At 41.7% G+C, this 21,674-nt stretch overlaps 1 protein-coding gene across 1 annotated transcript in view; it reads right to left on the bottom strand.

Annotated features, from left to right (window-relative positions):
* Positions 1-10,256: 10,256 nt before the first annotated feature.
* The window catches only part of DDAH1 (dimethylarginine dimethylaminohydrolase 1), a 153,621-nt gene continuing 142,203 nt past the window's right edge, over positions 10,257-21,674 (bottom strand). The window contains exons 5-6 of the mRNA XM_029228276.1: positions 15,791-15,934; positions 10,257-13,314 (exon numbers count right to left, since the gene is read on the bottom strand). Coding sequence (XP_029084109.1) covers positions 13,198-13,314; positions 15,791-15,934 — 261 coding nt within the window. The 3' untranslated portion in view covers positions 10,257-13,197. The remainder of the gene's footprint in view (positions 13,315-15,790; positions 15,935-21,674) is intronic.

The raw sequence follows: 21,674 nt of genomic DNA, 5'->3' as shown, positions 1-21,674 counted from the left end.
CGTCACATATTTATCGAGCTCCTACTATGTGTCAAACACCACACTAAGCGCTGGGAATGCGATGACTTGCATAGTCCCCACCTCAGTGGCCGCTGTCTTCTGTAGAGGGCACGGCTGTGTGATCAGACAAACGCTGTATTTTCTTTATATTGGGCCCAAATCTGTGAGTTTGCCTATTTTTATACTTTTCAAACATCCTGAGCACTGACTGTGTTGGATGCTGGGGATATGATGTTGGGAAACTGTATCTGCCCTCAGTGTCTACTGTCTAAGGTGAATCTGGGCACAACCAACCAAAGGCAGTGTGCTAACCAGAGCTGTGGCCAAGCGAGATGGTTAATTTTAGATGCCAATTTGGGCCACAGGGTGCCCAGATAATCGGTTGAACATTATTTCTGGGTGTGTCTGTGAGGGGATTTCTGGAGGAGATTCACATTTGAATTGGTGGAAGAGTTAGCACCCAACATGGGTGGGCCTCATCCAGTCTGTTGGGGGCCTGAATAGAATAAAAGGCTGAGTAAGAAAGAATTGGCCTCCCTCTGCCTGTTGTCTTCGAGCTAGGACATTGGTCTTCTCCTGCCTCCAGACTTAGACCGGAATTACATCATCAGCTCTCCTGGTTCTGAGGCCCTTGGACCTGGACCGGAACCACACCATTGGCTCCCTGGCGCCTCCAGCTTGTCAACTGCAGATCTTGGACTTCTCAGCCTCCATGATTGTATGAGCCAATTCCTTATAGTAAATCTATCTATCTAGTATCTGTCTATCTATCTACCTATCTATCTATCTGTCTATCATCATCTATCCTATTAATTTTGTTTCTCTGGAGATCTCAGACTGTACACCAAGCAATGATGGGAGTCCAGTAGGAGACATTGAAACGTCTGGTGCGTTGAGCAAAAATGCCCTTGTGGCTTCCCCATGCTTTTGAAGGCTGGGGCAATGAGGGCTGAGTCAGACTGCACCTGGGTCTGGGCCAGCCTCCTCCCCTGCCCTCCCTTCCCCTGTTCTCTCCTTCCCTCCTCTCCCTCCCCTTGTCTCTCCTCTTTGATTCTTCCGCCATTGTCTATTTCTTGCTGTTCCCACCTACTCCTGGATCTCATTATCCTAAGGTTCTTTCCTATCTCTTAAAGCTCCTGTTACCAGGTAGGTGTCAGATGGACATATTTCACACCAAGATGTGAATAATTAATAAGAATTAAAGTGTTGCCACCCCGATCCCTACCCCAGAGTTGGTGATTTTATTTTTCAGCAAAGGAACAAATCATTAGCTAAAAAGCTGGTGTTCCACGGGATTAAAGGCAGACACGCAGACGTGGGTCAAGGAATGGTTGGGGTTTGGGGTGGGAGGAGGGGGTAGTTTCCTGGCCATGAAGGCTCAGAGCCTTCCGGATTCCAGTGTGTAAGGATCTAAAACACCCCTGCAGGGACTTTGACTCCATTTCTGGTTTCAGCCAAGGTGAGAGAGTCCAGGCCGCGGAACCTGCCCAGGCCAGATCCACAGCCAAGTCCACAGCCGGGTCCTAAGAAGGCTCAGCTTCCCAGGGATCACGTGTATCACGGAGACCGCCACATTCTTAGCCCTTCTCCCCGCCAAAGGCCTCATGAGAAAATGAGAATGACCACGTGAGGGCGCTACTACCCCACAATTTTCCTGCAAAAACTGCCGTCTGCTAACAGGGATGTCCCCCAACGCTTTTGTTTCTGAGGCTCAGACAAGGGATGCCTCTGGGAAAGAGGGTAACACACACTCCCGGGTCTGCATTAATATGGAAGAGCAGAGGTAAGAACACTTCCTAAGTTCTGAAAATGCCTTGATGTGTTATCATTTTGAAATGTTAACAGGGCACCTGTTTTCAATGATCAACAAAGAATAGTGTTGAAGGGCAAGGGCCACACTGCCCAGACAGGAATGGGGGTTTGAATCCCAGAGCCACACCCACTAGCTGTGTGACTTTGTTCAGTGACTATCTCTGGGCTTCAGTTTTGTCATCTGCTTCTTCAGGTACTTGTGAAGGTTAAGGGAAAGAGTCACATAACATTTCCTGGCACCGTGCCAGGCACATACAGCTTAAAAAAAAAAAGCTATTCTCATTAAATACTATTTTAAAATTTAAAAAAAAGAGATGATGAAGGCATCAGCTTCTTGCAAGCCAAAAAGGGTGGGCTGGGGTCCAAGGCTGTACAATTGGATAAAAAAAGAAAGGGGTATTTAGACAGCAGGATGGGACAGGACAGGCGAGGTGAAGCAAATCAAATGCCACCAGAAAGGGGAACTTGATTTCTCCCTCCTTCTCTCGTATAAAAATGCTGTGTTGGTGCAGTGCTCATAGGCTCACCTGGCCGAGAACCAGCTTCCTTCAGTATTACTCTCAAACTTGCCACTTCGAGCAAATTTTTTCTCGTCTCCTTTTGCTTATTCAGACGGCTGCTCATCCCAGCTTAAAGAGCACAGTGGTGGCCAAAATGTAATTCAGGGTTTGGGAATTTGAGAGGAAAGGAACGATCACCAGCTAGCCAAACTGTTACACAGCCCACGTGGACTCCAGGTCTGACTAACCAGGAGCTTGGTATGTGCAGTAATTATGCACACTTGAGTTGAGCTTTGTGAAAACATATGGAAGAAACGTTACTTCCTCTTTTAAAAAGGCTGTGAGGGTAAGAAGCATTCCATAAGCAATCATTATGTGGGACTATTTCAAGGGTTGGGCTCTGTCAATGAATTTTAACCATGAAAGAAAAGGAAATCTAATTGGGGGCAAAGGTAGGTTTAGGAATGGCAGCTTATGACAGGCAGTTTTGTACTGACAGGTGCTGGTGAAAAGCTGATTAATCCCCTTCGAGAATATAATAGGCTACATTTGCACAGCACTGCATAGGCTACCAAGTACTTTTATATAAATTCTCTCATTTAATAATTCTAACCACGCTTTGAGATATGAAGATGACAAAGAGTATTATCACTATCATTTAAAAAGACAGCTTTATTGATATATAATTCATATACCAAACAATTCAGCCATTTAAAGTATACAATTCAGTGGTTTCAAGCATATTCACACATATGGGCAGCCATCACCCCAGTCGATTTTAGAACATTTTCATTATGTCAAAAAGAAGCCCCCTGTCCTTTAGCTATCACTCCCTCTTCTTCTCCCTTTCCACCTGCCCCCACTCCCAGCCCTAAGCAGCCACTAATCTACTTTCTGTCTCTACAGATTTCCCTATTCTGTTATTTCATATAAATAGAATCATATACTATGTGGTCTTTTCTGACTGGCTTCTTTCACTTAGCATGTTTTCAAGGTTCATTCATGTTGTAGCATGTATCCATACTCAATTCTTTTTTGTGGCTTTATACTGTTCTATTGTATAGAGATAACACATTTTGTTTATCCATTCATCAGTTGGTATACATTTGGGTTATTGCCACCATTTGGTTATTTTGAATAATGCTGCTATAAACATTCATGTACAAGTTTTTGTATGGACATATGCTTTCATTTCTCTTGGGTATATATACCTAAGAGTGGAATTACTGGTTCCTATGGTAGCTCAATGTTTAAGCATTTGAGGAACTGCCAGATTTTTTTCCACAGTGGCTGCACTTTACATTCCCATCAGTAATGTATGAAGGTTCATATTCTCCACATCCTTGCCAATGCTTGTTATTATCTGACTTTTTGATTCTTGCCATTCTAATGGGTGTGAAGTGGTATCACATTGTGATTTGGATTTGCACATCCCTGATGACAAACGATGTCAAACGTTTTTTCATGTATTCACTGGTCATTCGTATATCTTCTCTGGAGAAATGTCTTTTTAGATCCTTTGTTCACTTTAAAATTGGGTTATTTGTATTTTTTATTATTGAGTCGTAAGAGTTCTTTAGATAGTCTAGATAAAATACCTTATCAGATATATGATATATTTTCTCTGATTTGATGAGTTGTCTTTTAACTTTCTTGATAGTGTCCTTTGAAGCACAAAAGTTTTTAATTTTGAGAAGTCTATTTATCTTTTTTCTTTTGTTGCTTGTGCTTTTGGTGTCGTATCTAAGAATCCATTGTCAAAGCCAAGGTCATGAAGATTTACTCCTATGTTTTCTTCTAAGAGTTTTATATTATATTTTTGCCCTTATACTTAGGTATTTGAGCCATTTTGAATTAGTTTTTGTATATGGTGAAAGGGAAGGGTCTAACTTCATTCTTTTGCATGTGGTTATACGGCTGTCCCAGGAACATTTGTTCAGAAGTCTATTCTTTCCCCTATTGAATAGTTTTGACCCTCTTGTTGAAAAAGTTGACCATAGGCACATGGGTTTATTTCTGGACTCTCAATTCTATTCCATTGATCTATGTGTCTATCCTTATGCCAGTACCACAATGTCTTGATTACTGTTGCTTTCGAAGTTTGAAATTGGGAAGTCTGAGTCCTCCAAATTTGTTTTTCATTTCAGTATTGTTTTGACTATTTGGGGCTTCTTGAAATGCCATAGGAATTTTAGAATCAGCTTGCCAATTTCTACAAAGAAGTCAGCTAGGATTCTAATAGCTATTGCTTTGAAGCTGTAGATCATTTTGGGGAGTATTGCCATCTTGACAATATTAAGTCTTCTAATAAATAAACGTGAGAGATTTTTCCATTTACTTAGCTCTAATTTCTTTCAACAATGTTTTATAATTTTCAGAGTATAAGGTTTGAACTTCTTTTATTAAATTTATTCCTAGTATTTTATTCTTTCTGATGCTATTGTAAATGAAATTGTTTTTCTTAGTTTCATTTTTGGATTGTTTTTTGCAAGTATATAGAAATGCAATTGATTTTTTATATTGATCTTGTATGCTAAAACCTTGATGGACTCATTTATTAATTTGAATCATTTTTTAGTGGATCCCTTAGGAGTTTTCTATATACAAAATCATGTCATCTGTGAACAGAGACAATTTTCCTTCTTCCTTTCCAATCTGGATGCCTACACCTCCAAGGAATCTACCAATCTCCTCCCAGTTGCATTTCACTACTAACTCCTCTATTTTTGAGAGTATCCTTAGACCAGCTTCTCAATTTGGAACTCTTTGTTCTACTGCCTGCCTCTTCCCCTGGGCAAAATTTTTGAGGGAAGGTTCTACAGCTGGGGGTAGAGACAATGGTGTGCTCCTCTCTGAGTGACCTCTTTGCTGTAGTTGCTCTGTGCTAGGTGGGGGGCAATAGCCTCGAGTCTTTTTGACTTCCTTCTCCTGGCTGGAACCCCTACCCTGGGAGCCAGGGCAAGGGGTTCAGGGCCCCAGTATTCTCCTTGGTGCAGTGCTCAGGGTAGAGCCTCTGTCCCACTAGTAGGGCTGGGAGAAAGACAGGAGTCCCCATCTCCCAGCCACACTTGTCCAGAAATCAGTGTCAGCAATATGTAGCTGAGGGCAAGATGAGCAACACTGATGTTTCACCCCTCGGTGTGCTGCAGGGAGAGAGGGCCCTGTGTTCTGGAGTGGAGGACTAATGTCACTGAGCTGGGAGGGGAGGAGGAAATGTGTAGCTTCAAATACCACAGAGTCTCACTGATCTTACCGAGTTTAGCAGATTTTCTTGACTAAATGTCTTCCTTTGATGTTTACACTTATGACCATTTCCAGATACTCTAAATGTTTCTTTTAAAAAAACAATCTTCTCAGTTTTGCAGATCTATCTCCTCATGCTGTCATGATGGAAGTGGAACCGTAATTACTGTTATTTAATAGATGAGGATGATGTCCATCTATTAGGGAGACTGGGGGAGTGGGGATCAGAGGGGAAAAGAAAGTCACTCCGGATCAGAACAGTACAAATACCTAATCATAGAATTCCAGGGTAATGAAGGATGTTGGATGCTATTTACATTAGATTTTACTGGATAGAGCAATCTCTACAACCCATCTTGGATGTGGTCCTTTAGTCTCTACTTGAACACCTCCCAAAATGGGGAACTCACTACTATTAGTTTAGACTGAATATTATCCCCATGAGCAACATAACCATGTAAAACCAAAACAGCTTGTGCCCAGCAAGGCTGGCTGTAGGTTTAAACAAAAGGGGGAACACAGAAAATAGGTTCTTTGGAATCGTAAGCAACTTTATGTCACCAGCAAGTCATGGGCATGCAGTAAAAAGGCAACTAGCTCTTTTTGGACACCAGGTGCCCGAGCGACTGTGCTTATTTTAGAACTAACGTACTGCTTACTAAAGCGGTCCAGGACTCACGGGTCTGGAATGTGACGTTCTCTCACCTTCAGGCTGTGCAGACTCATGTTCTACTGTTGATTCTGCTCCAATCATTTTCTGATACTGAAAGAGGGAGAACCAGACCACAGAACTGGCATGTGCCTGAGGAATTTGCTAAGAAATAGGATTTAAATGCCAACCTTGAGAGACAGAGTTGGTGATGACGATTCTCTGAAGGGCTGAGAGCTCATTTTCATAGCGGCACTGTGCTGATCATCTTCTACCCTTTCCAGATCCTTTTTCTACCCTTCTCTGCCAGCTCTGTGCTGGTCCCTGCAGGGGCATCGCCTGGGACCCCTCACTAACCATCTTGCCATTGTGTTCAATCAATGGGGAGCGCCAGCAGGTCAGACAGTGAGAAGAGAGGCTCTGGAAACTGGTCTCTGGCCAGAGCTGTGGCCCTTCCTTCTCTGTCCCAGATCCAGTGGTATGATTTCCTGTCCTTGTCCTGTTGGGCCTAGGCGTGATGCTGACAGCTGGTTTCTGGGTGTCTCACCCACCATCCCTTGTTTGTCCACTGAATATCCATACCTTTGAAACAGACCTTCGTTAGAATCTCTTCAATTTGATCCAAGTGGGGGTGAATTCTATTTCTTATCAGATAGACTCTTTGTTACCACCTTGCCATGGTAATAGTGTTCCTTCTGTCTCCCTCAATTATTATTAAACCTAGAAAGAAAGCAAGCCCCATGTTGCTGTCCTAACATTAATCCTAGGGGGACCTCATATGCTCATCTGAGTCCCATGTAAACAAAACAGATGACTTTGTTCATATCCTGCCCTGGAATTTTAAGTCTCTGTTGGATCCATGACCACGACTCTGTTTATTCCACAAGCTCTTTCCAGAGGTAGAAGACCTAACATTTCTACATAGCTCGACTGTTGCTTGGAATGAGAACTTGTTTGGTTCCTGAACTTTTCCTGCGTTAGTGTGAAATATGCAAAGTCTGAAACATGCAGTCTTGTACCCTGATGGGATATGGGAAATTTCAACACATAGCACACGTTTTCCTAGTTTAATTTTTGAGCAGTTGTCCTCTGAGTTCTGGCTCAAAGCCCTGTCTAATCAATAAGAGTCCTTAGGAACTTAAAAAAAAAATCTTTAAAAAAGTTTAAGCACAGGAAAAGCAAAACTACCTTCAGAGGCTTGTGTTAATTCACCCAAGCTCTTTCTTGCTATTCATAGCCAAATGACTAAACTTTCTATTTATAAATAGAGGGGGCTTCCTGAGACCTAGGGACCCATCACTGCTTTTAAGCATTCATGTCACAAGCCAGCCCAGGCTATATTTTACCAAGTGGTTAGAGGGCAGACTGGTTTGAATCTTATATTTATTTATAGTGACTAACATACTTGGCACTTACACGTTCTCCTAAAAGCCTGATAACTCCCGTTATCTTCTGCTATAAGTGGTCCTGCTTTCACTGAGTTAAAAATGAGTGTTTGGAGGGGGAAGGGAGATGAGGGCCATTCAGATTTGCCAACAGTTCCCTAAGGCAGGTATGTCTTTGGAGCAGCCTTGCTGGGTACCAAGGAAACCTGTGAATTCACCATGGAAGCTGTCAGGCCAGCTTACAGGCATCAATTATGAAAATCCTGAGTTATTTCTGGAGTAGGTGATTGATGTTTCAAATAGAAGATGACATTTTGATGGGCTCCAGACTTGCTGTGATAGGAGTTAATGAGGATAATGACGATGATAATGATATTTACATTATACCTTTCTTCCAAAGAACCTTTTAGTCTTTTTATCTCATCTGCGTTGAAAATGTCCCTTTGTAGTTGGGAGGGAAAGGTGTTATGAATCTGTTTTTCGGGAGAGAAAATATAGAGTTAATTGCCGAGTTCTCAGGTTCCATTTTGGTGCTGAGAAGAGGTGTTTAAATGATGAATTAAATTTGGGGAGATTAAGTTTAGAAGAACACCAGTCTCAGTTCCCATTCATCCTATACAATGCTGCCATATCCAACTCCATTAGTATAACTCCCTGGCCCAAACGTCTTCAGGGGACACTCACAGACTGCCAAATTCTGTCCAAATACCCAAGGCCCTTGACATTCCAACCTACATTGTCTCACTGTGCTCTTATATTTGTCTCATGTTTCAGCCAAACAAATCCCCTTGCTTGCCTCTACCACGCGCTCTGAGAACCCCATTCTCCTTTCATAATGTTTATCATGCTTGCTGTAACTTGCTTAATGTCTGTCTTCCTACTTGGATGTAAGTTCCAGGAAAGCAAAGACAATCACCATTGTATCCTGAGGGCCTAGGTAGGTTAACGGGCACACAGTAGGTGCTTCTGAAGCATACACCGTGCTCTCCCACCTCCATGCCTTTGTCTTGCTGCCCCCCAGAACTCTATCCTGGCTTCTCGAAGCCAGAGCTGAACTTTCAAGCCCAGATTAAACCCTGAGCCCTCTGTCTGATCTCCCCTACTTGGGAACCACCACAGCACCATTCTTTTTGGTTCCTCCCTTACCTCCTTTTGTGTTATGATCATCGGGGCGCTTGTGTGGTCTTCCTTCCCCACCCTTCCCAGACTGTCAGCTCTCGAAAGATAGGAGCTGCACCCAGGAGCCTGGCAGAGTGTGGGAACTTGCTAAACATGTGCTCATGTGTCTAAAATGATGGTTGACCAGCATTCTTCATTCAGCAAATTCCCATTTCCAGAATCTGAAGCTTGTCGTGAGAGGGGATTTTGCTCATTCTCAGCTTCCTCCACTCTCTGCAAGGCTGGGGGGGACCAGTCAGGGGAGCCCTGCTAACTCTTGCTTTAAAAAGTGTCTCCCTCTCTCCTCTAAGAGTAGCACTGAACTCTGGCACGTGGGTGGAAGGTTCCATTTCCTGTGGCGGCCCAGAGCAGGTTTGCAGTTGGCAGTTTTTAGTTTCATCGTCCACGTTAATGGCAGCCTAAATAACGGAGAACTAACTGACGCATCGTCAACTGAGCGGTGTGACTAAATCAATGACCTCTCCAAGGGATTTTAGTACTGGTTTGTGCTTCTGATGGGCTTTTGCATGTACCCTTCGGTTATGGTAAGAGGATTACGGATTGAGCTAACCCTCGGGGTGTGTGAGAGCTTATAAGCAGAACATGTTTGATAGCCTAAAGACCCCCGGCTACTAGAAATGTGGGCACACCAAACATCTGTGATAGAACACTCCACATAACTTAGAAAGAGCTGCTGTGACAACCTTATTGTGAATTATTCAGGGCTGTTAAAGTTGATGATGTAGATCTACATTTATTGACATGGAGAGATGGCCACAATGTATTGCTGAGTGAGGGAAGCACGCTATGGAACAGCATGATGATGTACAATCATTCCATATTTATATCTGTGTCTAGTCCTAGATGTGAGGATATTCTCCAAGATGCTAATAGCAGCTGTCTGTAGGTGATAAAATTTGGGGTAATTTTTTTCCTTTACTTTTGTTTTTATGTTTTTTGGGGTAAGGTTTGATTTTTATTTTTGCAGTGAGCGGTTATTATTTTTACAGTCAGAAAAAGAGAACAATGAAGCTACTTTCAGTTTGAAAAAAATTGTTGGAAATAAAAAGTCTTATTAAAAAAACCTTCATATTTCCTAAAAATCTCTTACTATAAAATAAACAAAAACAAAAAGCAAACTCTTGCATGAACACAGGAAAACATCTTTCAACTGTCTCCATAACTGAGCCATATTATAATGTGCTGACGACAGGAGTCAAAGGAACAAGGGAAGCCTTTTTGAGGAGGAACATATGTGAAATCAAGATCTCCTGACCACACGTGGATAATATGCATACTTTTAAAGCACCAGAAGTAGGAAGTATCCTTTGATTATCATTTAAATCCAAGCTTTTGATAGCAGTTGACTTACAGGTAAGTATTTCTAATTCCATAGCTTATAGGACAAGAGAAAACAAAAACAAAAACTTCCCATCTCTGGTAGCAAAGAAATGGTGACTTCATTCACCACAGCAGTTTCTGTTGCAAGAAAGAGACATAGGCTATTGATCACAGTACAACTCACACTTTATTCCATCGTGATTGGTATACTTGTAGGATCAGTACAGCAAGAGACTAAAATCAGTGCAGAATTTCTCTGGACTAAAGGACCGTGAAAGGCATTACTGGTTTTGGCACACAGAGTGGATAACCATACACTGGCTGTAACAGGATGGTCAGTACGATAAAATGCACGAATCTAACACCATGTGGAAATCATGTCTGAGTTCTGTAGAACGTAAAGGAGTAAATAATTACGAAGACTAACATGCAACTCTAAATAAGTCACATTGTTCATCTACAGACTATTTCTCCCCTTCTAGATGAAGAGATGGCCTTAGTAGCCTGTTCACAGTAGCTTAAAAGAGCAATCAATACACAGTAGAGAGATCTGCCTGCTGATTTCTATAGCAATTCATCACAGTTGAAGAAATCATGCTAAATCATGTACTTTCTCTGTATGGTCCTTAGTAAGTTGAATCTTACGGACCAAGTGATTCTGACTCAGCTTTTATTTACTTAAATACAATCTCTAATGTCTTTATAACGTCAAAAAGCAGTTTCTGTTAGCTTTTCCTTATAAATCACAATGGACAAGAGGGGAACCTAGGTAACGGGGTAGCGGGTTGTCTTTCCTCTTCAAAGATAACGTGATGCTGGTGAGCACACCAAAGACGTAATACTAGTATGCTGCAAATATTGTAGGTTTTCACATCAGCGTATCGCAGACAGAGCCCAAAGAAGCCAGCCTTGTAGGTGATGTAGCAGTGCAGAATAAGATTCTGTAGAAGAGGCACATAGATTCTAAGTGATCTCTTGAGACAAAGAGAAGGAAAGATGGAACGATGAAAAGAAAAGGAAAAGTGAAAACAGCCTTCTGTAGAACAAATGGTTCAAAAGAAAAATTGATTCACTTGCAATTTACTAAACATAATAGAGAACAGTTCTTTAGTTTGGAAAGCTAGAAATAAAGATATCGGAAATTATATGCCAGTTACCTGTACTCTTAAGACTGAAGTGGCTGATTGAGTGAGTTTTCCTGTGGTTGTTTTTGAGGGAGGATTTCTGTTTTTGCCAGCATAGGGCCGGATTTAACCCCAAAGGGCAACCATAACTACTGAGGACGATTTTTCTTTATTAACTTGGGCATGTGGGTAACATTCATTCTCTCTGTGGCAAAAACATATTATTCACCCATGATGAGACAGTTGGAAATATGCCAGTGACCAAGATACGTTTCAGCCATAGGATGCATGAAATTAGATATTTGAACGTGATATGAATATTAAAGTCAAGCAAAAAGAAAAAGAAGGAGGAGAAGGAACTTCTTCTAAGTCTGACATAAAATGATCGAATAAATGAAAAAAATAGTAGTTAAGGTTGTCTTGGTTTGCTCAGAGGTTTCTCACTTCCATTTGTTCAGGGGGAGATGAAATGAATGAAGGTATTCTCTCTTGGTCACCAAACATGAGGAATGTCTGATTACAAACACGTTAGGTGAGCCTAGCAAGACGTGAAGTAGCATTCCTTAAACTCCCTGAATCTTAATCTTAGCCATAGGCAATACAGGAAAGGTGGAGATGACTGGGAAGTTTGATAACATGCCTGGATCAGTCACCATTCCTTGGAAAGTACCATTTCCCTGGTCTGCTAAAAGACTGATTCTTTCATTTAAGTAAAAGACAACCATCTCTCCCTTCACTGCGGCATTGTTCTTTATTAAGAGATTCGTGTCAGTTTAAGGTTGTGTAATTGGAAGGCTACAGAGGAGAGAAGTTTTAATTGAATTCCACAGTAAATATTCATGGATATTTCAAAGTAGAATTGTCCATTGTCTGCGGCTGATTTCAAGCACCAAGCCTATCACTTCCTGAACATGCTCCATCTGGCTCGCACTAGACCATCAATAATCATTTTTAGATGTAATGTGTCTTTTGAAAGAAATAACTCTGTAGGTCAGCAAAAAAATAACTCTGTAGATTAAGGGGTAGAAGCCTGGAAACAGGGTGAGTCACAATGGGGGGAAATGAAAGTAAATTGAAAGAAAAAAATAAGTCTATTCCCCAAGGTCTGTATATGGCCAGTAATAAAACAAAAATTCACGGAATGTGACTTAAAGACTTTCTAAAGTGTTGTACTCATGGGGTGTGTCCAAGCTTCTTGATCTGCAACCCCCTAGCAACCATCTGGTGCTGAATTCACCTTCCTAGGTGTGGTGCCCTACTTCTTCTAGAATTTAGATCTCTGGGGCAAACCCCACTGGGATGTGCCTCTGTGCAGTGAACTCTCCCCTAAACAGCCGCTCTGATTTTGGTCACGGTTCTGCTGAGGGGCCTGTTTGACCCTCTGCGGGTAAGTGGTGGTGGCGGCAGATGTAGCGGCGAGGCAGAAAGACTGCTGGCAGACAGGGTCGACCTGCAGGGAGATGTGCAGAAGGCAAGACCCCGGATTCTACCCAAGGTCAAGGTGACTGTGATAGAAGTGGGAAAGTTTTCATACTTCAGATGGAAACAAAGAGGGAAAGGAGGAGGATCCACAGACCAGGGAATTTCATAGGAGCCAAAGATAATTAATGATATACAGAAAGAAAATCCAGCTTAGCTGACTGATCAAAAAGACATTCTTCGGTTTATATTGGCAAATAAACAATTTTCACACTGATAATACAAACACTAAAATGAGTGTTTCCTTACGATTATTAATCACATTTGAATAATTCATTAGCTCTATATTTTCTAGATTGCTTAATTCATTGAGCAAATCCACAGTTTAGGTACCACCTCGAGGGGAGGGGCTGGGGGAGGTGCAGAACGAAGCAATTAAATTTAGAATTGTAGACCAGTGTTAGTAGCAGAGTGGCATAAAAGATTGTCAATGAAAACGGTAGGAATGGGTACAGTTATCGGCCTTACAAGTGCAGTGTTGCCGGCAACAAGGGAGGGACTGCGACTCAGGAGTCTACTTTCTTGTTAATTAAAATCGAGCAGCAGGTCAGCAGCCCGTCCACCTTTTCCATTTCAGAATGGCTCACGGGGATCAGCATATGGTCCTTCAGCTTTTCATAAACCTGCAGGAGGAATCAAGGAAAAGTAGAGAAGAAGGCTTATGTTTCTGCCTCTGTCTTCCCTGGCCCCCAGGCCCACCCCCTCCACCTGGGGTAGAGGATTCATTTAGCTTGTAAGTTTAGGCTTTTCACCCATTGAACCCCAAGATATGCATGGAACCAAGACCACACACATGCCTACAGCGATACCCAGAGAGCTAGCAGCATTGGTTAACCACTAGCTCTGCGCTCTAACCTCAAAGCCGAAGATGTGTCAGAAATGTGGTTGTTACTAGAAAGGCCTTTACTCTGCCCTTGTCATTGCTAGATTAAGTGATATATGAAAGTTGGTGGACGTGTTTACAGGCTGAGTATGACTCTCTCTCCATGCTTCAAAATCCTCTCAACTATAGTGTTCCTTTCCTTAATAAGACCATTGGAAAAACTTGACAAAGTATAATTTAAGTGAAGGATTTCAGGTCAAACTGCTTTTAAGTTACAGGTGTGTGAATTTTAGAGCATCTTTTGACACGAATAGAAAGAAAGCATGTGTCAAACCTTCAAATTAACAGTCCACAGATTTTTTCTCTGATGATAAAACAAAGAACTTTTTTTTTTTAAAAAAAAAGGCAAAATCACTTGAAAACACACTGCCTAAAAACAATCTACCATGCTTCTGTAGGATGTACTTTGGTACAGTGGTTAATTAAGAGTGCTGGAACCACACAGAGTTGGGTTCCAGCCCCAGTTCTGCCAACTTACTGCTCCAAGTGTAATTTCGGTCAAGTGGCATCCCCTTGGGATTATTTCTCTGTAAGACTGGAGTAATAATAGCACCCTCACAGGGCTGCTGTAAGGAATGAATAAGACAGTACATGCGGTGTGCCTGGCACAGGGGAAGCACTCAATAAACATGATGTTACTGTTTTTGGTGGTAGACCCAGGGCTGAATTCAGAAGCAGTTAACGATCATCTTGTTATCGGATGATTGATGTGGCTGAAGGGGGACGAATGATCCAGAGCTGTGTTTCTTCAAGTGAGTTCAGTGACCAGGGTGCTTACTGACATTGCAGATTCTAAGGTGGGGAGGTCTAGGAACCTGTATTTTTAACAACTCTGATGCACATTAAATTGTGAGACCCACTATTCATCTGAGAGCTGGTTAAGCCCCAGTCCAGGGGGTCAGGGGTCCTATATTTTCCTCAGGTTCACACTTTCAGCCATGGAAGAAGGAAAAAAAATTATCTATTTATCCTCTTCCCCTGCTCTCTTTTTAATCTGCTGAGGGGGATCCTTCCTGACTAGGAGGATAAGCCTAGTAATTATACAGTATTGCATATTTAAAAAGTAGCATAAACTATTTCCTAAAAGTTTTAAAGCTTAAGATTAAAGAAAAGAGAGAGAGATCAGTGGTTACTAAGACTCTTCTGTAATGCTTACTATAAATATCTTGCTCCTCTGGACAGAGATGAACATACTGAAATGCCTAAAAAAGATATGAACACTTGAAGGATCTATGGACCAACACCCTTAATCTGCTTGGTATGATTAAATTGAAATTACCAAAGTATACAGATGAGACTGGCAGAGTGCCCTGAAAGACTGGGAAGATTTTCTCAGACCAGGAAGGAATTCCATACGGAGGGGGCAATTCCTTGGCTGGAACATAAATGCAGAGCTGCTTGGAGGGACCAGTTGGCTGGTTCCAAGTGTGCTGTATTTATATTTCTTCTTGTTCTATCCTTTCAGGCCTTTGTTGCCTAGGATGCGTAGCCCCTGCTTTTGAGCACCCTTCTCTTTGGGTCATTCCTACTTCTCTGACTGAAGAAACAAATGACCCTCTGATGAGGGGCAGCTTAGATTTGTCAGAAAACAATGACGCAGTTGGCCATCTAATTGTAGGTCTGTATGCCTAATGAGCATGTCAGTGTCAGGAAGTACATTTAATCAGAGCTGGAGCACAGACTTGGGAGATCCAAATACTCATTTGAAAAGGTCTGAATACCAGGCATGATCATCTCAATTACTTTGCATGCATTAGTGACCAATGACACTAACGAGAAGAGCGAGTTTAAATAAACTTTCCTTCGGCCCTAAATTATGTTATCCTTGTACATTTTGGAGATTAATCCTTTGTCAGTTGCTTCATTTGCAAATATTTTCTCCCATTCTGAGGGGTGGGATAGGGAGGGTGGGAGGGAGGGAGACGAAAGAGGGAAGAGATATGGGAACATATGTATATGTATAACTGATTCACTTGGTTATAAAGCAGAAACTAACACACCATTGTAAAGCAATTATACTCCAATAAAGATGTTAAAAAAATCATATAAAAATAAATAAATAAATAATGTTATCCTTTTGGCTTTCCTAATGATGTGTATAGGGGAAAAGGAAGCCCTGTTATTTGTCACTCTATTGTGAAAAAAAATCTCTAGGCAGGAAGGCTGCAAAGGGAGGCCTACTCAGCTGCTGTGGCAGGAAGGACTTTTTTTTTTACCTTTGCACTTTCTGGATACTCTTCTGGGGTTCGGTGCAGCAAGACGTGGCCTTTATTGGGGATATTTAGATATAAGCAGTTTGCGGCCGTGTCATCAGGCACAGTGAGTTTGTCGTAGCGGTGGTCACTCATCTGTTGCATGATCTATAACGAGAAACAAAGCAGGCCTAAGCAGAGCGTCTCCCACACTTGCCAACAGAAGGAGGGCAGTGTGGTGGGATAAAAGCTTGCAATCCGTACCTAAGAATGTTCCTCTGTGTTGAAGTTCCCGTCTATTACCTCTAGACACTTAGAACCAGAAGAGGAAAACTGGATGTAGCTACGATTCTTTGGAAGAATTGTAAGGGTTCTTCTTGTTCTTTTAAAAGTATGTGTTTGTCTCTAAGTTTTCCGGACGCGCAGGCTCAGCGGCCATGGCTCACGGGCCTAGCCGCTCCGCGGCATATGGGATCTTCCCGGACCGGGGCACAAACCCGCGTCCCCTGCATCGGCAGGCGGACTCTCAACCACTGCGCCACCAGGGAAGCCCAGTCTCTAAGTTTTTAAGGGTTTTAAAACGATTATTTTTTTCATAAGATCTATCAGAAAGACACATAGACAAAAGGCCCAGCTGGGGTTTTGATGATATCCTCAGCTGAGTAAGCAGGGCTGCTCTGGTCTATAGGGAAAAAGGATCATAGCAGTAATCAGAACGGTCGGTAGCAGTAATCAGAATGGTCAGTTAACTGATTTAGCAATAACTGCACACACACACACACACACACACACATACACACACACATACACACACACACACACACACACACAAACATAATTTCCTCTTCTAGGTACATTTAAATTGAATTCACTTGTCTTTTGGCAGGTGTTGCCCTTAATACAATGAACATAAAAATCCCTTGGGGAGAATGTTAAAATCATATTCCAAGGCCATGCCCCCAGGGATTCTGGTTTGGCAGGTTTGAGGTGAGGCATAGTAATTTGTATTCTGAAGCCCTCCAGGTAATTCTGAGGCAGATGGTCCCTGGACCACACTTGGAGAAAAACTGACTTAGCAGGTCCATTCATCAAATGAAGGGTTTATTAGTACCTTAGTAAAAAATAACTTAAAGATAAGACAAAAATGAATTCTGCAAAGAACTTAAAATATTGATATCTCATCTTCAGCCCCTCAACAAATTAAAACAAAAATGCAAAGAACAACCTTCCCCATTCCCCTGCACCCCTCCCCCACGCCAAAAATATCCAAACATTAAAAACAAAAACAAGTATGATTTTGGGCTTACTCATGTAGACTCTTTCCATTCTTTATCATTATCTATATGTTTTAAGGAATCTGCCAAAATGTCATGCCATGGAGGTATAAGAAGATCTTTTCACTGTCTGGTTTTAATCTATCTTTCCAGCTAGGTCTTCCTTTGCCCCTCAAGATTTGTGTGGAAATGGGCCTCATATTATAGGACCCCAGAGTTAGGTCTCTTGTCTACTAAGTCATGGAGGCACTGAACAGTAAGATTTACGGTGTGGAAGAGTAGAAGAGACGCCACGCTCCCTGCAGAAACTTCACTCCCAAGAGGATGTGAAGAGTACAGATGGTAAGGCCTTCTTGTCTCATCATTCAGGTAATCCATTCTCTTCTCCAAGTGGGGAATATGTCAAGAGCAGACAGAAACCAGGAATAATATGATAATGGAATATCCTTCACATAGAAGGAAACAACAGGAGTGGGGATGAGCTTAAGCACTATATCAAAGGCTCAGAGACACAAAGATAAACAGACATAAATCCAGTTTTTGAAGAGGTCACAGGCTAATGGAGGAGACTGTCAGACAAATAGACAATTATATTACAATAAGAACAGGCAGAGCACCATGCTAAACATTTTACATTTATTACTGAATCCCCAAATTCCCATTTTACAGATGAAGAAGTTGGACTGAGAGAGGTCAAATAACTAGCTCAAGGTCATAATGGTAGATTTAAACCCAGATCTGTGCAACTCAAAACTTTATTAATCATCTCACTTTGCTCTTTCTTGACTTCCAGAGCTGCAGCAAAATCTCTCTCCTACAAACTACCATATCATCTACTTTTTCACACTTATTTGGTACTTTAAATTTATGGTCAAAATTAATCATGGTACCATTCATTCTCTTTTTGTGTGTAATCCTGTTATGACACGGTACAGTTTCGACTTGACTGGACATCTCTTTCGCACATTTTAATGTAAATTGTTCCCTGAGGGGATAGGTCCACAGGGTGGATCACCCACGGGTGGGGTGGGTTCTTCCTTAGAGCCCAGCCTGAGAAACCTTGTATCTATTCAAGGACATGGACAATTTAGAACTATTATAAGCAAATTAACAACATATTCAATTTAGCCCTCTTTATAAAATGGGTGTGCCCGAAAATAATATGAAGAGGCTTGTTTAAGGGAAAATTTTCCAGACACAAGTAGCTCTCCTCTATTATGAATTGCTATTTAATTATATCCTAGGCAGACTTTCTTTTGGCTGCTTTCAGAAAAAAAATAATAGTAGCTTCCCTTTATTATTGTGTAGGAGGGGACACATTAAGACGGTGAACTCTGGAAAGAGACCTGGGTTTAAGTCTCTGCTGTATCCTTTGTGAGCTATAGAAATGCAAGCTTTTTTTTGACTTCTTAGTTTCCTCATCTATAAAATTGGGATAATAATAGTCTTTGACATACTTATTGTGAAAGATAAGTGAAGGTAATGAATATAATTAGGCGCTGTACTAAGCCCTTAATTAGCTACTATTATTTTACGACAGCATGACCAGACAAACAAGGTTCAGGTTTCCAGTCTGCAGTCCCATCTACTGTTCTGGCAAGCTTTGCCCTTTAACCTCACACTTAAGATAGCCTGTTCTGAGATAAAGAAATCACCTATGGCTCTTAGTACAAGATGAGCTGAAAGAGAAAGAAGCATAGCAAGTCCACACCTCATAAGCCTTGACTATAACTTCAATGGTCCCATGAGCAGCCCAGCAAATTCCCCACCTCTCAGTCTGACTCATGCATGTCCGGTGGTGACTATGAAGCAGAAACATGGAATGTTATACATTCCAGAGGAAGTGTTATCAAGGATGTTATCACTGCTAACTTTTTGTTTATCAGTGAAGGAACAAACTAGAATCTCCAAGGTTGCAGAGAAACCTACCTCAGAAAGTGCCCATTTTCTCTGGAATAATGGACACTGAATCCTTCTTTTCCTGGTATGCTTTATTTACCCGGCCTTCAGCTCTCTCTATGTTCCCTCCCATCTCCCCACATCCTAGCTTGAACAATACCACTCCCCTCCCATGTGCTTGATTTGTTGTTCTCCAGTTGATGGTATTTATGTGAAACTCTAATTGCTGTTTTCCTCACTCTTTAATGTTTCTCTCTCTTCTGGGCCTTATATTTATAATTTATAACTTCTGGTGGGAACATTCCAAAAATTACTGACATAAGGTCAGTACCCAGCCTAGCACTGTTTGAGGATAGTTTCATTTTTTTCATCACTGTGAGGAAAGGAGTTATAATATTCTTAGAGCGGAAATAATTTAATGCTGGGAACACATAAAGTAATTCACTGATAAATTCTATTGAGAGATACTCTTAAAATAAATGTCTTAACAAAACCACCAAAGCCACCTTAGGAGAAGCTTTTCAAATAATTTATCAAGACCGCATGGTTATCATTTTAAGACAGGTTAAAATCTGTGCCAAAAGAAATGACTTTTAATACTAGAACAGACCCTGTGTGGAGCAGTGAGTGGCTCTGCTTAACTGTGGAAAGAAAAATACAAAAGCTCTGTCAGGCGTAGTCTTTCTAAACTAAAAGGATTTAGGAAGTGGTAACTATAGATAATAAACAAAAAATACATTTTTTCCATGAAAAAGCTAAAGGTGTTTATTCTGAACACAAAGGGTTTCTCTCTTTTGGGACAAAGAACAGGTTTTTCTTTTCCTGTTAGTGACTGTTTTTCTTTCTCTTATATGTTGTTATTGTCTGAATAAGACAGCTTGCATTTATTTATGGCTGGGTTCAGAAGACGCACGTGTATACACAACGCAGGGTGCTTGCCATCCAGAGGGGAATACACAGAAAAAGGTTCAGGAGACTGTGTGTCTCTCTAGCATCTCTCCCCTGTGGTGTTGGAATGGCACTGCGAGGATGTGAGGATGTGCTCCCGGCCCGCCTGGCAGGGCATCACCTCAAAGAGCTCAGGCTCCCAAGGACAGAGCCAGCGCGAGGCAGAGGAACAGGGTCTGCTTCCGCTTTGTGGATGCACAGAAGCCTTTGTTAAAAGATGAGTATCATTTCAAATATTCTGAGAATGTGGCTGCTAGGCTCTTTAGTTCCATGTCCCAACATTTTTTCCTAAAAAGGGGTGGAGGCGGTGTATTGCTCCAGAGCTGTGTGTAAAGTGTTCTTTTAACACCGGGGGCTATACTTCCTGCTTCTGGCTGCGCTGGGAGCCAGCACGGAAAGGAGAAAACCTTTAATCCGTCCCCACGCCACAAGCTCCCGAGAGGCCCCAGACTCCGGGTAACACGCAGCAGTTCTACAGGGCTTTGGGGGAGTATCTGAGAGGTTAAGTCGCTGCTCTAAATGTCTTTTCTGATTTCTGCCATTTCCCGAAGGAGTTATTCCACTTTGTGTAAAAGAGAGTAATTATTGAATATCATCAGGACTGGATACAATTGGTGTTCCGTTCAATTCAACTGTCCCCTTGGAGCGCCCCCTTCAGGCCGGGCGCGATGGCAGTGGGAGGTGGGAACGGGAAGAGATGCAAAGGTAACTTGGTCACGGATTCTGCCTTCAGGAGATGATAATCTATAATTTAAGGTAGGTCAAGGGTAAACTAGCAGTAAAAAGAAAGTCAGCCTCACTCCTGACAGAGGCATCTCTTTAACGAAGAAGGCATGCAGCCGTGAGAGGAAACGGCTCTGAGAATCATCTTGGCCACGTTGTGGTGGTCTGTTACACAGCTGCTGGTTTGGAGGAACCGGCCTTGCTCCCCAGAGGGGAGCTGTCACAAAACAGAGTGGGAAATGTCTGGCTTCCAGCCCAAGATGATTTGCATGGCTAGTTGCATTAACAACCAGGCATTTCCGGCAGTTCCCAACATTTCTGGGAATTTTCTCATCCAAAAGTCTGGAAGGCAGTTTCATTCTCCCACTTGTTACTCATGGTTTCTTTGTAGTACATCAATTATTCTGAAAAAATTCCCAGGCTATGTTGTTTCACAGAACAATGTTGGATGCATTGGTCAAATACCGAAGCAAAGTTATATAGAACGTATTTAAAGATGTTTAGGAAACAGAGCACATTTTTGGCTTGCTCATAATTGATCTTCCTATGAAATATACATATGTATTCATCTCAGCGTATCAAAATGGAGCCAACTCAATAAAGCAACTCATTATAGATTCTATTGAGATATACAATATATGATGCTCAAGCACACTTTTCATTGCTCCTGAATATCTAAAATCATTCATACATTTATTTATCCACCCATCCATCAACAGTTTATTGAGAGTCTGACAATACACCAGGCATCAAGTCCTTGCAGTCCTTTTAAGGCTGAGTCAAACAGCTATGAATAACATTCTAGAATTGATATCATGTTTTCATTTTTTAATGGTTTTTCCATGGATCAGCTCAAAATGAACATAACCTGAGAGAGGTTGTCTTTTAAACAACCTCTCTGAATTGATGGGCTATGATCCTAAGAATGAGGTTACATGGTTCTTTTTAGTTAAATCTGGGCAAACTTTCAATGCCAAATATTCCCTTCCAAGCTAGATGACATTTCCTCCACATATTATCTCATGTTTGGAGCTGCTGCTTTACTCAGATCATATGGCACACAT

The sequence above is a fragment of the Monodon monoceros genome, unplaced genomic scaffold (assembly GCF_005190385.1).
Source record: "Monodon monoceros isolate NGI ecotype Baffin Bay Population unplaced genomic scaffold, NGI_Narwhal_1 Super_Scaffold_18, whole genome shotgun sequence".
In the NCBI taxonomy this organism is placed as follows: Eukaryota; Metazoa; Chordata; class Mammalia; order Artiodactyla; family Monodontidae; genus Monodon; species Monodon monoceros.
The sequence above is the reverse complement of the archived record's forward strand: the minus strand, read 5'-3'. Positions and strand labels throughout refer to the sequence as shown.